The 13,417-nt window shown below is 34.4% G+C and overlaps 1 protein-coding gene across 10 annotated transcripts in view; it reads left to right on the top strand.

Annotated features, from left to right (window-relative positions):
• Positions 1-13,417, top strand: part of STXBP4 (syntaxin binding protein 4) — a 71,418-nt gene that overhangs the window by 26,937 nt on the left and 31,064 nt on the right. For all 10 annotated transcript variants that reach the window (XM_062591628.1, XM_062591627.1, XM_062591626.1 and 7 more), the window contains 4 exons: positions 4,286-4,462; positions 5,737-5,853; positions 7,093-7,142; positions 8,301-8,434. In XM_062591628.1, coding sequence (XP_062447612.1) covers positions 4,286-4,462; positions 5,737-5,853; positions 7,093-7,142; positions 8,301-8,434 — 478 coding nt within the window. The remainder of the gene's footprint in view (positions 1-4,285; positions 4,463-5,736; positions 5,854-7,092; positions 7,143-8,300; positions 8,435-13,417) is intronic.

Genomic DNA, 13,417 nt, shown 5'->3' with positions numbered 1-13,417 from the left:
GAGGAACATCTTGTTTCTGCCTCCATATTCATTGATAATTAAGAGAATAAATCAGAGTTACATAGGAAATTTAGCCTTCTTCCATATCTTAAAATAAATTTCCAACTATATTTATGTCCTGCTTTGTTTGTGGCCTGGATTCGAAGCCAGTTAACTTACCTGTTTCCTGCTTCTTCTACCCAACGTTATCCTATCAGCAGGTTTTCTTCTTAATGAGTTGCTTGGCATTTCTTCTTTCTACTGCTACCCGCACTCCTTGTACATTTCTGTTATGGCTATCTGCTCTATCAGATGTCATAGGTAAAAATGCAACAGTTTAAAAATATTTCATCTTTATGTTACGTTAGGATTAGGTTTACATTTTTGCTTGTATCTGTGTATTTGTTGAGCATCTTTATTATAATCTTCAGTATAAGAGAACTACGAGAGCTCCACAAAGAGAGCTTTCTCCATTAATATTGTCATATTGTGCTCTGCACACTGTGAGGCTGCAGTGGAGTAAACTAGATTGTTTTTTGGTTGAAACTGAGCTGGAAGGTGTGTTTAAAGAGCACATCTCATGTTTCAACCTGTTAACCTGTGTTCAGTCTGTCATTCTAGACTAGAGCTTGTACAAGGTAAAAACCTCAAATTTCAGATACTATGGACATCAGTTCCTCAGCATTGAGTATTTCAGTCTACATATGTGCTCTTACTGGTAAGGCAGACAGCGAAAGGCTGTTTAAGGTAGTTTGTTTTCAGTGAAAGCAATACCTATTTTCTACCACATGAGGCCCTCATACTTATATTTTTCTGTGAAATTCTGTCATGTGACTTTGAAGATCAGATTTGCACAGAGGAGTATAGATTTCCAGAGGCTAAATATTAAGATTTTCTCAGAACTGTTTTAAGTAATTGAAATTAAAAAGGTTCAAAATAGTGAAATGAAAGGAAAGTAACAAATTGTGGACGGTTACAACAATATTTTATTTTGAGACCTTTTTTAGGCAGTACTAGCAGGCTTATCGTAGAAATATTAATTCTGTTTATACCTTGTGTGTTGTCAGGCATTTTATATACTTTTCTATAGATCAGAACAAAAGTTCACACCTTCATTTTGGTTGACACTGAGATTCAGAGTGATAAGAAGTATTAAAAAAAGCAGATACTTGCATTGCAAGTTGACCAGTGTCTGGCATGCAGGATAGACTCATGTTCTCAGTTGCCATCTGGAAGATCATCTAAAGCAAAATTTCTTTATTTAAGCCTTGTGAAAAATTCTGCTCTGTGCTACAGTTCTAAAAGTCTGTAGTGGAAAACTAGTGGCTGTCCCTTTGGGAAATGGTGTTAAATCTTCTCCAAATCCTGTTTTGCATTTCTAAGCCTGATACACTCCAAGGGATTCATAGACCTGATGGAATCTGGACACCTCAGAGGTCTCTGTTGTGGCAACCTATCCCACCTGAAAGCAGGGCTGCAGCTCTTCCTAAACTGCCAACAGCATTGCTTGTCCTTTGGCCATCATCCCACTCTCAGGAAGCATCTCAGTATGTTAGAGTTCGGGGAAGTAGTTTGTTGAGAAAGCCTGGTATTTGCCTCGAGTGACGTTGGCATACAAGAGTTTCCTGAGCAATTTGAAATAGAGGTTTAACACACCTTTGTATCTTTTGGCTCTCTTACGTGGCACGCAGCGGCGGTTGTGCCACTACAGGTGTTATTTCTGGTCGCTTGTTTCATATATGAGCTTATCTTCAGGGTCTTGACAGGAATTATGTTTATACCACTGAGGATGTTTTCCAATATTGTACAATATACCAATATCTAAAAATAAGGTTTCCTCTATGATTCTTTGAAATAGCAATTTCTTGCGTATCTTCAAAACAGCAAGAGCTGTAGGTGTGTGTCTGTATTTGCACGCACTGAACTTTTTTGAGAAACGGAAACAAACGTTGCCATTTTCAAGAAAAGTATAATTCACACAGTTGGTAGCCAGTTGAGTGCACAAGCTAATAATTCCCTGCTCTATCACTCAAGCAATTAGCTTTTTAATTGGGATAAAATTTACTCATCCCAGGGTGGAATTTTTCTTGCCAAGACTTGCTGATGTTTCTGGAAACCTGGCCAAATGCAGGTAAAAGTACTTATATGGTCAAACCTACACTCATCAGATGATTGAAGGTTAGAAGAATATAAGAAAAATCAGGAAAATTAGTTAGTATCTTCTTCTAAAGTCTTAAGGATCTAAAAGATAAACGAAGGATAGAGTTCCTCATTTGTTTTCTGGAGAACGTTTTTCTTCTCATTTATTGTATGTCAATTGCTATTTCTAAAAAACTGAGGTCTTTCTAATAATAATTGTTTTTAATTCCTGTTTTCATCTGGTCAGTGTTTAAGTTCAGACCTTTCTGGCATGAGAGCAGATGTTGTTAATGCACAGATTTAATACAATTATGTGATATTTGCATTTTTTCCCATTGTTGGAAAAAGAAAATAATTTCCTAGTATGCTCTTAGGTCAGGAGACAGAGATGAGTCTACACACACTATGACATTTGTTAAGTATTATATGATAGTTTTTCCACAAAAACTGTGAGAATCAATCATTCTTTGATTTTTCAGGAACAGTGGTTTCAGTGACGGTTTCTGAAAGGTTACTGCCTAGTAATAGATTCTCGGTACCTGTTTCTGTTCTGCCCCTGCCTGTTTCCCATCTAGTCCCATTCTGAACCAAGATACAGTTGTAATAATAGAATATGATGGGTAAACCAGGAATCGGATACTCACCTAAGTATCCTTGACTGAGGAATTTGTACAAAGATTTTCTAGTTCTATGAATTCCTATATTTAAAGATTATAATTTTAATTATGTCTTCATATTAAATTGATTTTTTTCCCCCAATTACTAAAAAGCTAAGGGGAAAAATGGTGTAGTGCTTCTGGTGTCAGTGAGCTTGAGAGAATGTTGTATGTCTACATATGTCTATTTTTTTTCTATGGGGACAGAGTTTTGGATGTAGATAGCTTTGTGATGAAATAATTAAGAAGATATGGCCGAAAAATTGTGTACTTTTCTTCCTGAAGAGGCAAGTGCTTTTTGATAAAACCTAAGATGGAAAGAAAAGATTCTGTGTTCTAACTGAGTTTGGATACTGTGATGTATGTCAGTTCATTGTGTTAAATTTAATTAAGCATTAAGGCTCATAGGAGTTATTGGTCATGTACTTTGAGAAAGACATAAGGACCCCTATTTTTACATGGTGCATGCAGAAACCCTTAACAACTGCAAGCAGCCATCACTTGAGAATATTTGTTAATTGATTGTCCAGGAGTTAGTTGAACTAGCTACCTCTAGAATGTATGTCTTTGTCTCCCTTTTTACTCTGATCTTTCTGTATGAGGAGCATCAATCATTTCAAATCACACCCTTCTGCTGTCAAAGAAGGATTTAGACTTTATGGATTGTTGTGATCTATAGTAAAAATACTCAGTCATTTTTATGGTAAGAGTAAGGTGCCATTTGTAAGTTAGAGAGCAATCCTGCAAATGATTGCTATTGTGTGTTGATTTTTACAACAGTTCTTTGCAGCCAGGAACTGAAAAAACGGAGTTTTAGTTAGACTTTCTAAACTTACAGATCAAAGTTAACTTGAATTTATATTCAGTGGTAAAATTAACTGAGAAGTATCCTTCTCTGAATAATATTTTACAGCATTTAGGAATTACTTTAGCTTAACTAAAAGTTAGTGAAAGTTTTGCTTGAAAATGTACTGCAGCTTCTCCTTTCTAGGTTTCCATATGTTATTTATAAATAAATTATATGTAACTTTCTTATGTGATAATGCAGGATAATGATACAAGAGCAAGAACTGGGTTAAAATCAAAAGTAGCCATATTTTAATAATAATTTGGACTAAATACCTTCATTAGAAGCTCATCTAAATAATATGAGAACTCTGAATTGAGTGTGAATCAAGGCAATAATAATAATATATGAAGTAATAACATATATCATTAAAAGTACTTTCTTAATACAGAAGTGATAGGACAGATTAAGAGCATCAGATACATTTCTATATAAACTTTCGTTCCATTAAATGTAATCATAGATCATAATTTAACTTATTAGGAATATTGTCTCTATTTGTAAAGACTTATTCTTTTTTTACACATAACAAATCTAAAAATTAAGAATTGAATCATCTAATCATCAATCCTGAAAGGTAGCCTTAATGACAACTGCAATACTTTTGAACTTTTTTTAATTCTGCTGTTAGCAGGAGTTTTCAATTATATTCTGTAATTTATAGGAAGCCAAGGCAGCTGTAGAAGAGACAAGAGCCTTGCGAAGTAGGATTCATCTTGCAGAAGCTGCACAACAGCAGGCTCAGGGAATGGAGATGGACTATGAAGAAGTAATTCGCTTATTAGAAGCTGAAATTGTGGAGCTGAAGGCTCAGCTCACTGATAATTCTGACCAAAATAAAGTAAGCAAAGAAGTCTCCTGTCGTAGTTACCATGGTTTCCTTGCTGTTGTCATGTATCTTGTTTTCATTTTCTTTTCATCTGCTTTTCTAAAGTAGGTCACTGTTTGTCTTGTATTATTCAATAACCAGAATGATGTGTAGTGAAGGAGGTAATGCAAAGTGTGTGAACCTTTCTTTATCTAGATATCTTTGGGCTGGAAAAATAGGAGCCGGATGCATGTATATGTCATAGGTCAATATGATACATCTCAGGTGTGTTCCTAACGTGAAATACTTCATGGACTGCAGATAGCTCCCCTGTAAAGACTATACATATATGTGTGGGGTTTGTACGTAAGTAAAAATGGCCTCAATATTTTTATTTTTCTGTTAGAAAATAGTAAGTCCAATATTGTTTTGAGTAAAGTCAGACTTAATGAACACAATCTTTTAAATGCTACTAACAGTAGTAGGTAAAAGTAGTATGTGTGATGTTAATCTTTTTAGTATAAGTTTTATAGTGGATATTACTTAGATGGTGGGTTTTAAGAAAAGATTTAAATGTAAATTTTATTTTTAATGATCATGTTATTTTCTTAACTTTTGAGTGTATTTTATTCTAAATCTTTTATTCAGCAGACAGTTTAGCTAAACAAAAATGGCCCAAAACATGTCAAGATCTTCCTCATGGTTCAGACGCAGGAACAGTACCAGGGACAAAAGCTGCAACCTTGAGCCTCCAGGACTTGAGCTAATGAGCCTGGGGCTCATGTTCACTGTAGCTAAAGTGCAGAAAGGATGCATAACACTGATCAATAGGTTATACAAGTGCTTGTAGAGAAATCCTAGGGGGTAATTTTCTCAAAGGTACGCCATAATTACTCGATTTGGCAGAGAATGTACAGGTTCAGTTTAGTGGACTGAGTTTGTTAGCACACTGGCCGTTTATGCCACCCTGCTGCAGGTACTGCTAGTGTCAGGTTTGAGCCTTTCAGTTCAAACTATTCTAAGTTTTAGCCCTATTAACGTAATTAGCTTCTGATTTCAGTCTACTGTAATACCAAAAGTTGGAAACTATAGTAGCTTAGGAGCTGATTTTCTAGCAGATCAGGCATGCCTGCCTTGGGAAGAGCTATGTTTTTCTTTTTCTTTTTTTTCTTCTCTCTCTTTTTTTTAAAAGTATGTGAAATATTTCAGACATCCATTTAAATCCACACCTTGTATCTATGCAAGTGCTAAAAGAAAATGATTAAAGTGAAAGCCTTAAAATAGTGTGGATCAAATATCTTTCCCAGGAAAACATCCAAGACTTAAGAAAGAGAGTTACAGTGCTCGACTGCCAACTGCGGAAATCAGAATCAGCTAGGAAGACCTTTGAGGTGACTACTGGAAAATTGCTACAATTTGTAGAGGTAACTTCCTTTATCATTTCTAGGGGTATTTTATTCGGGGAAAGTTGCATATTGGTATTTTTGAGGACTAAACATAGTAAACTGATCACAAGCTACTTTGTGGTAACCATTTCACAGCTAAAACCAACCTACTAGAAATACAAGTAGTGTAGTAGGGCAGGTCCACATAGGAATTTATTTCCTAGAGGAAAAAGGCAGGAAAAAGATAACATCTGAAAATATTTTGAAAAGTTATAAAACAAAAAAATAAAATTCTGATATTTATGTCATTTTAAAGTTTTTAAGTTACATCCTTTTTCCTTTTTTATTTATATATTAAAGTAAACATACAGAATCACAGAATAATTAAGATTGAAAGGTGAACACTTGCAATCATCTAGTTCAACTCAAAGCATGGCCAACTAGAACAGCTTGCTCAGTATCTTGTCCAGCTGAATTGTGAATATCTCCAAGGATGGAGACTCCACAACTTCTTCGGGCAATCTATTCAAGTGTATACTAACACTTAATGCATCTTATCACAATCTAACATGAAAATATATTTGGAATAATTTATTTTATTCATTATTTTTAATATTATGGATAATTATTTAATGTGCCTGAAATATTTATTTTTTTCTAGATGAAAGTGGTTTTGTTGAAATGGAACAGTTTGACAAGTTCAAGATATGTCAGATTTTGACTAGATTCAGTGCCAAAATTTGTATGTTTGTGGATTAATAACTCTGATCATAAGCTTTTTCTGAAAATGCTGATTAAATGAGTATTGGAGCAATTATTTTGAAAAATGCTGATAGCCAGGACAGTTACTTTATAAATGTTTACCAATCTGCATCATTTTGTAAGTTCTGATAATAGTTCTTGTAGCAGAACTCTTACAGTTGAGGGGCAGGAAGATGGAGGGGATGGAGTGACAAGGGTTTGTGAAGTCAATGGGAAAACTGGTTGCTCAAATCATTATTTGCCTTTGCATAAGTATGGAGATGGTATAAATCTTGCATTTTATGATGACAGAATATTGTCAGCATAGAAATTAATTTTGATTCCATTGTAGGAACAGGAGGTTATTGGTGGCACAATGAATGGAAAATGTTTTTACACATCTGGCTGGGAGAGACTAGACATTTTTTCATTTTTTAAATATGCATCAATCTCCTCCCTGCATTTTTTTTCTTTTAAAAGGAAAAAAATATATAATATTGATTTATAAAGCATTAACATCTTGACTGTGACCAACAGGTTGTGCATGAAGTACTCTCAGATAACTATACTTCCTCAACAGTTTTAAGGTAAGCACATCTTAACTATGTTGTAATTAAATGACAGTTATTAATACTTAAAACCCTTACTATAGTTTTAGAAGTCTACAAAAACAATCTTGTAACTATTTTTCCTATAGTTCTTTGCCATGTGTTTCTGCACTTCTACTGGGGGGGGGGAAGCACATTATGGTTTTAGGGTACAGCTTCATTAAACACGTGAGACTTAAATTGACCATCTCCGTATTTCCATCAGTGAATGATGTTGTGCTAAGGCATAGTTAAAATTGCAAGGAAATTTATAATGGTTTGGAATTTGTTCTCATCTTTTGCAAGAAGTTTGGAGATTTGTCCAAGAGATTTTACATCATCATTAATCTGATAACAGATAAATAGATATATATTTCTATGTATCTGTGTACATTTTATTACTTTTCTTTTTTAAAAAGGTACTTAGCAATATTCCACAAGATTTAGAACAGCTTTTGACTCTTTAGAGTATCAACATAATCACACCTATATATCTGAGTAGCCAGTAGTATAATAATACCTATTAACTATTACTGTGTAACAGTAAAGTTGTTTTGGTCTCTGTGCTGCCATATTTTTCAGTAAAACTTTCGAGGAAATCAAGTCTATTTGAGTGAAACTAGTCAATAAAATCTGCAGAATCAACTGTTACTCTGTAGCTATCTTTCTGTTCTCGCATGCTAATCCCAATCAGTTAAATGCAGTTCCCGTTGGCACTGCATGAGAGCAATGTTAAATGTTTTATAAAGTTGATAGTGTTAGTTTAGTAAATACTTGAAGTGTAAAACAGAAAGCCAAGGTCAGAAACTGACTCCCTAACAGACTAGAAGATAGAAATTTTTTCCCTAAAGCAATGTCCCTTCTCAAATGCTAATATCAAAATTGCTTTTAACAACTTACTTATCTGTTACCCAGTGAGTTTTTGACACTAGATTTTGAGGCATGAGCTGTGTTATTTTATTTTAATTGAAATTTGCTCATAGATTTATTATACAGAGAGAATTACCTCTAACACAAACTCCTCAGTTTGGTAGTAAAAATCTTTTTTGTTAATAGAATGAGACCAAAACCAACCTAGAAACACAGGTTTACTATATTAAATGTAACATTTTCTTTTGTAATCTTTCAAATCAGCATTCAATGTTTTTTGTTCTTCAGTGACAGAAGAACAACATTGTCTACTAAAGCACTTCTTGCACGGTTGGGAAGGACTGGACCTACTGTCACAACAGCTCTTGCAGTGGAAGCCAAAGACCTTGCCAAATCTGTCCGGGCTGTTTTGGAAGTAGATTGTGAGTGTATACATGTGTATTTGCACATATAAGTACTTCTTTATTTTGTCAAATTCTTTAGCCTCTTACTAACTAAGAGCAGAGCATTTCAGGAGTTACCTTTTTTTCCAAATGCAGGAAAAGGATCCCAACTGCAGGTTCTGTTTGGATTGGTTTAGAACTGTGGTATGGGTTTGGGGTCCAGAGTCTTATAGAATGCTGAAAGATCTATAGAAGCAGGAAAAGAGATGATGCTGATAAAAGTCTATTTCTTTGGTTGTTCCAACCCTAATCCTTACATTAACCTAACTTTAACCGTACCTACAGTCAGAACTTTCTCCTGCAATTGGATTGTTTTCTTATAGTGATTTGGCTACATTTCTGTTGTATTCTTCACCCAGTAGAAGTTCTTCACGCTATTTTTTTTTTCATTTCATTCCAGGATCAGAATGTAGCATGAGGAAAAACTAATATCTGTCTAGAGTTAGTAGTGTTTTTCCTTCTTAAAATATTAAAGGTATTTCCTCCTTAATTATAAGCAGATATGCCAACGTAATTTATTGCATGCATATTGCCAATGTGACTTGGGAGTAATAATAATGACCTCATTTAAATAAATTGGATATGTTTGCTAATTCCTTGAAGGTCATGTAATGAATCATAGTGAGACTTTCCCAGAAAATATATGGTATAAAAAAAAAAAAAAAAAAAAAGAAGAAGAAGAAATTTAGTATTTGTAAGAGACAATGTTTTGAATTAAAATGAAGTCACAGAATTATTTGGGATCATAAATACTCTTCTAGGAAAAAGTATTTGGGTAATTCCTTATGTTATTTTTAATAGCATGTATACTATTTTGTTTCTTTTCAGTTTAAAGTTTCACCTGCTTATACTGCTTATATTAATCCAAAGGAAAAAAAACATTTTTCTTGTGTTAGTAGCTTTTTATAAGAATACGGTGGTTCAGTAAAGAAAATATGTATTTTGAGGTTTAAACTAGGAGTAGGTAGGCATTGCTGAAAGAGCAAAAAATTGAGCTATACAATCCATTTTATCCTCTTCTAGAAAGTTTAACTAGGTAAGTTATAACTGCTATACAAACTTAAATTATTCACCTATAATAGAGTGCAACAAAGCCAATGGATAGTAATACAAGACTTCAGTGTTTTGCTGCCGCACATCCGATCATTTAAAATTACAGTGCTATTTCAGTGGATCCAATTTTTCTGTTTACTTTTGTTCCTCTGTTTCTGTTGTTGTTTGCACAGTCGCTCTACTTTCAGGTTCATCAACAGGTATTCATCTACCAAACACATTGTAAAAGGAAGAAATGGAAGTGTAATGTTCAAAAGATACTTAAGTTCTGCTCAGTAGCATCCATCACTCTTCCAAAAACATATACCAGCGACTTAGTTTAACAGCATGTTGCTCTAAACACTGGGAGAAAAAAAGTCAGAAGTATGCATCACAGGGGGTTCTAGAGACTTGGGTTTCCTTACTCAAAGACATCATCTGAAACTCACTGAAATCCGAAATTCATTGACCTTGATGGGCTTTGAACAAAAACCATGTGATAAATTCAGCTGAGATGGCAGACTTTCAGAATAAAGGCTTTAAAATGCAGTATCTTGGACCACACCTCTGTGTTCAGAGGGATATGGATCCCTCTTCCAAGCTGCAAAAGATGCATCAGAATGAAAAGATTTTTCTGAATCTTTGAAAATCTGAGCATTATTGTTAAAGAGGAGTTTTTAAATCAGGAAATTTCTTTTAAGGAAACAAATCCTGCACAGCTTTTAAATCTAGCATCAATTCAGCAGCAGAGAAGTTTTTTTAAAAAAAAAAAATGGATGTGAACTGGTAAACTAAATCATTCATGATACCAGAAGACAGTGAAGATAGAAGACATGAACATACGTAGAACACGGTATCTTAAGGAAGATTTTATCACTGTAGGGAGTAAATGGAGCCTGCAGTTTCATTTGGGGATACGTGCATTTCCTCAGTTAGGTCATTAACAGAAATCTGTGCACAGTGGTGAAAATTATGCTTGTTCAAGACCAGTTACAGTAATAAACTATATGCATTTGGAAATCTGAGAAAAAACTGTGGCTTATTATAGAATTCAAACTTCAGATCATTGAAATGGCTGGATATTTTGATCATATTTACCTACAGGTGAGAGGACAAGACAGTTCCAATCTGGTTTAGATGGATTCATTTGCAAAAGTAAAGTGCAGATGCCACAACCCATTACAGAAATTTTTGGCGAGTCAGAGAATTACAGTGGTAATAATCATTGTATCAAAAGTTTCTTACTCGTTGTTTTAGAATTAGTTTAGATGAGGACTGAATAAATACATTCGTTGAGGAATCTTTTCAAGATGTGAAAAATACCTTACTTGATATTATTTATGCATCATTTGTTTATTATATCAAACTCTTTATGCAGGAGAAAAAGTAAAAAGATAAAAAGTGCAGAAGTGTCCAGAAAATCAGAATTAGAGTGACTAGAAGAGATGAACAGAATAGCTGTGGCCGGGAGAGGGGGAACTGGTTTTCCACCAATAACAGTGGAAGTGTTCTGCCCATTAAGTTGTTTCTATCACACTAAGGAAATCACGCAAGGAATAGAATCATATAATCATAGAATGGTAAGGTTGGAAGGGACCTCTGGAGATCATCTAGTCCAACCCTCACTTTAGTCTTAACTGCAATTGAAGTCTAACATGAGGTCATGTCAAATATAATAGATGGAGTTCAAGTTAGAAAGCTCTAGAGCCATAGCGTGGACCCATTTTATGATCCTGAGAGTTTAAAAATAGCTCTGCACAGAAGGATTTAAAGATTGAACGTCATCCTTCTGGGCTCATTCTGATTTGGAGAGTATTACAGATAGACTTGGGCTCTGACAAGCTTGTGTATGAGATTAAAGCTTTAAAGCTCTCCCAGGGAAGGAGAAAAAAAAAATAAAAATAAAAAAAGGCAGTTAAGGCAGAGTAACTGTTCAACGGCATTCTGTCTGCACTGCTCTGTGCCATGTTCTCACAAAATGTTCCCGTGTGGACAGCAGATGAGCTGTCCCAGAAAGAGGGCTCTTATCGATATACCAGTTCATAAATGTTGTATTTCAAAGAAAAAACAGGTATAGTGAATATATTTGAAGAATGAAGGTTCTCTTTTTTTCCAGAAAGGTGTTTATAACATTTTTTTTAATGCTATAATCGTGAAGAACTGGAATACATATTTTTGAGATTGCTGACTAGATAAAAATGTTGACAGACAGCCATAGTGATATATTTTTACTTTCAGAATAAATCTTCTCTTCCAATGTTTACTTGATTTTATGCAAGATTAAGTAAAGGAACATGCCCTAAACAAATTATCTTCTCTCTTTTTGATTTCATGACAATACCTGTGGAGAAAAAAGTCTAGGGTAAAAAGACAAGGCGGTGCAAAGTTGTTCCAAAAGAATACTGATTTCTCTGTTGTAGAACATCCTTGACATCCAGGACAGAATGATATATGTATGAATTGGCCACACAAATTGTCCTCCTCCTGCATAATAGCATCACATTTTGCCTGAGGAAAGAGGTTTAAAGTTCAGTATATTCTTCAAAATCTCTAAGCCTAATTTGTGATCATGCTGCAGATCAGTTTTCAGCTTGGTAGATGGCATGACATTAACTATGTGAAGTCAATTTGGCAATTCCTTAAGGAAGGACTCTGTTTAAAAAAAAAGAATCATGTTGTACAGGATCCTCAAGACCCAGAAATGCAAATAAAACAATAATAAACAGCATAGTCAAGATCATCATTCTTCATCTTCTTGAAGACTGTTAGCTATTTTTAAACTAAATCCTGGGAGGCCCTTCTGCTTTGTAGAATACGAGCATCTCCTGAAGATACAAAGAAAAATGAAAAGCACTTTTATCATACAAACAATAATAATGCCTCAGTGAAGAACTATAGCATTTAAAAGTAGTTGCTTGCTGCACTTAGTAATCTATATGATGAAAGTCATGCTCAAAAGTGTTGAGAAAGTGTTTTCTTCTTCTCTATTACAAAATGTAAAAGATTACCTGATATTGATAATGTCCAGAATATAATTAACCCTGGAACATACATATTTATTTATGATAGAGTAGCAGTAATCATTTTGAAACCTACACTACTTTAAAGCAGCTTTCAGGGGTTTTTTTTGTCTGCTGATTTCTCACTCTGCCTCTCATTCTGCCAAAATACAGTTTCTATCCAAAATACAATCTTGCTCTTGTTGCTATAATTCCAGTCATCAGTATCCCATTAAGTACTATAAAGCTTGCTTCTCTGCTCAGCAGGAACTCAAGTGCATCTTCAACCCTTTTCTCACATCATCATGTTCCTTTAATCTGTTGTCAGGTTGAAATATGACACACGGCAGTCATGCTGAAGTTCACTAAAATGATCTTGAAATTAACAGGTCTTTCAAAAATCCTGCTTACTGTATTAAGTGTTGCAATGTTGATCTTGCTAGTCACTATGTATAAACATATTCAGTTATGAGGATCCTACAGGTAGAGGTTTAGCTGCCCGATTTTTGAATTTATTTTCCTATTATCCATTAAAAAAAAAAAAAAAAAAAAACAGCAATGGAAATTGCAGGTGGTCAGCACACATCAATGCCTCATCTCATGATAGTTAAGTTACTCTTGATGTTTTGAATCACAGAAAAGGTCTTGCATTCTGGATGTTAACAGCTGCTATATGGAAACTATCCATTTCTTTAATTTTGTCTGTCTTAAGTACATTGTAATGAATTGCCAGGGTCATTCTGTATTCAGCAAACTGTCAGCTATACCTTCCCATTTGTTTGACAGTGTGGGTGGAACAAAGTTATAAGGCAAGCAGAGTAGCATATCTTTTCAAACCTTTTGAGTTCAAAACTTTTGAGGAGAGTTAACATTGTTAAAAATTAATATTCCTTTCACTTATACATTGCACCCTTGATATGTTTGTTTATCA

Source organism: Rhea pennata, chromosome 19 (assembly GCF_028389875.1).
Source record: "Rhea pennata isolate bPtePen1 chromosome 19, bPtePen1.pri, whole genome shotgun sequence".
NCBI classification, from domain to species: Eukaryota; Metazoa; Chordata; class Aves; order Rheiformes; family Rheidae; genus Rhea; species Rhea pennata.
Note: the sequence above shows the minus strand (reverse complement) of the source record. Positions and strands in the feature narration are given on the sequence as shown.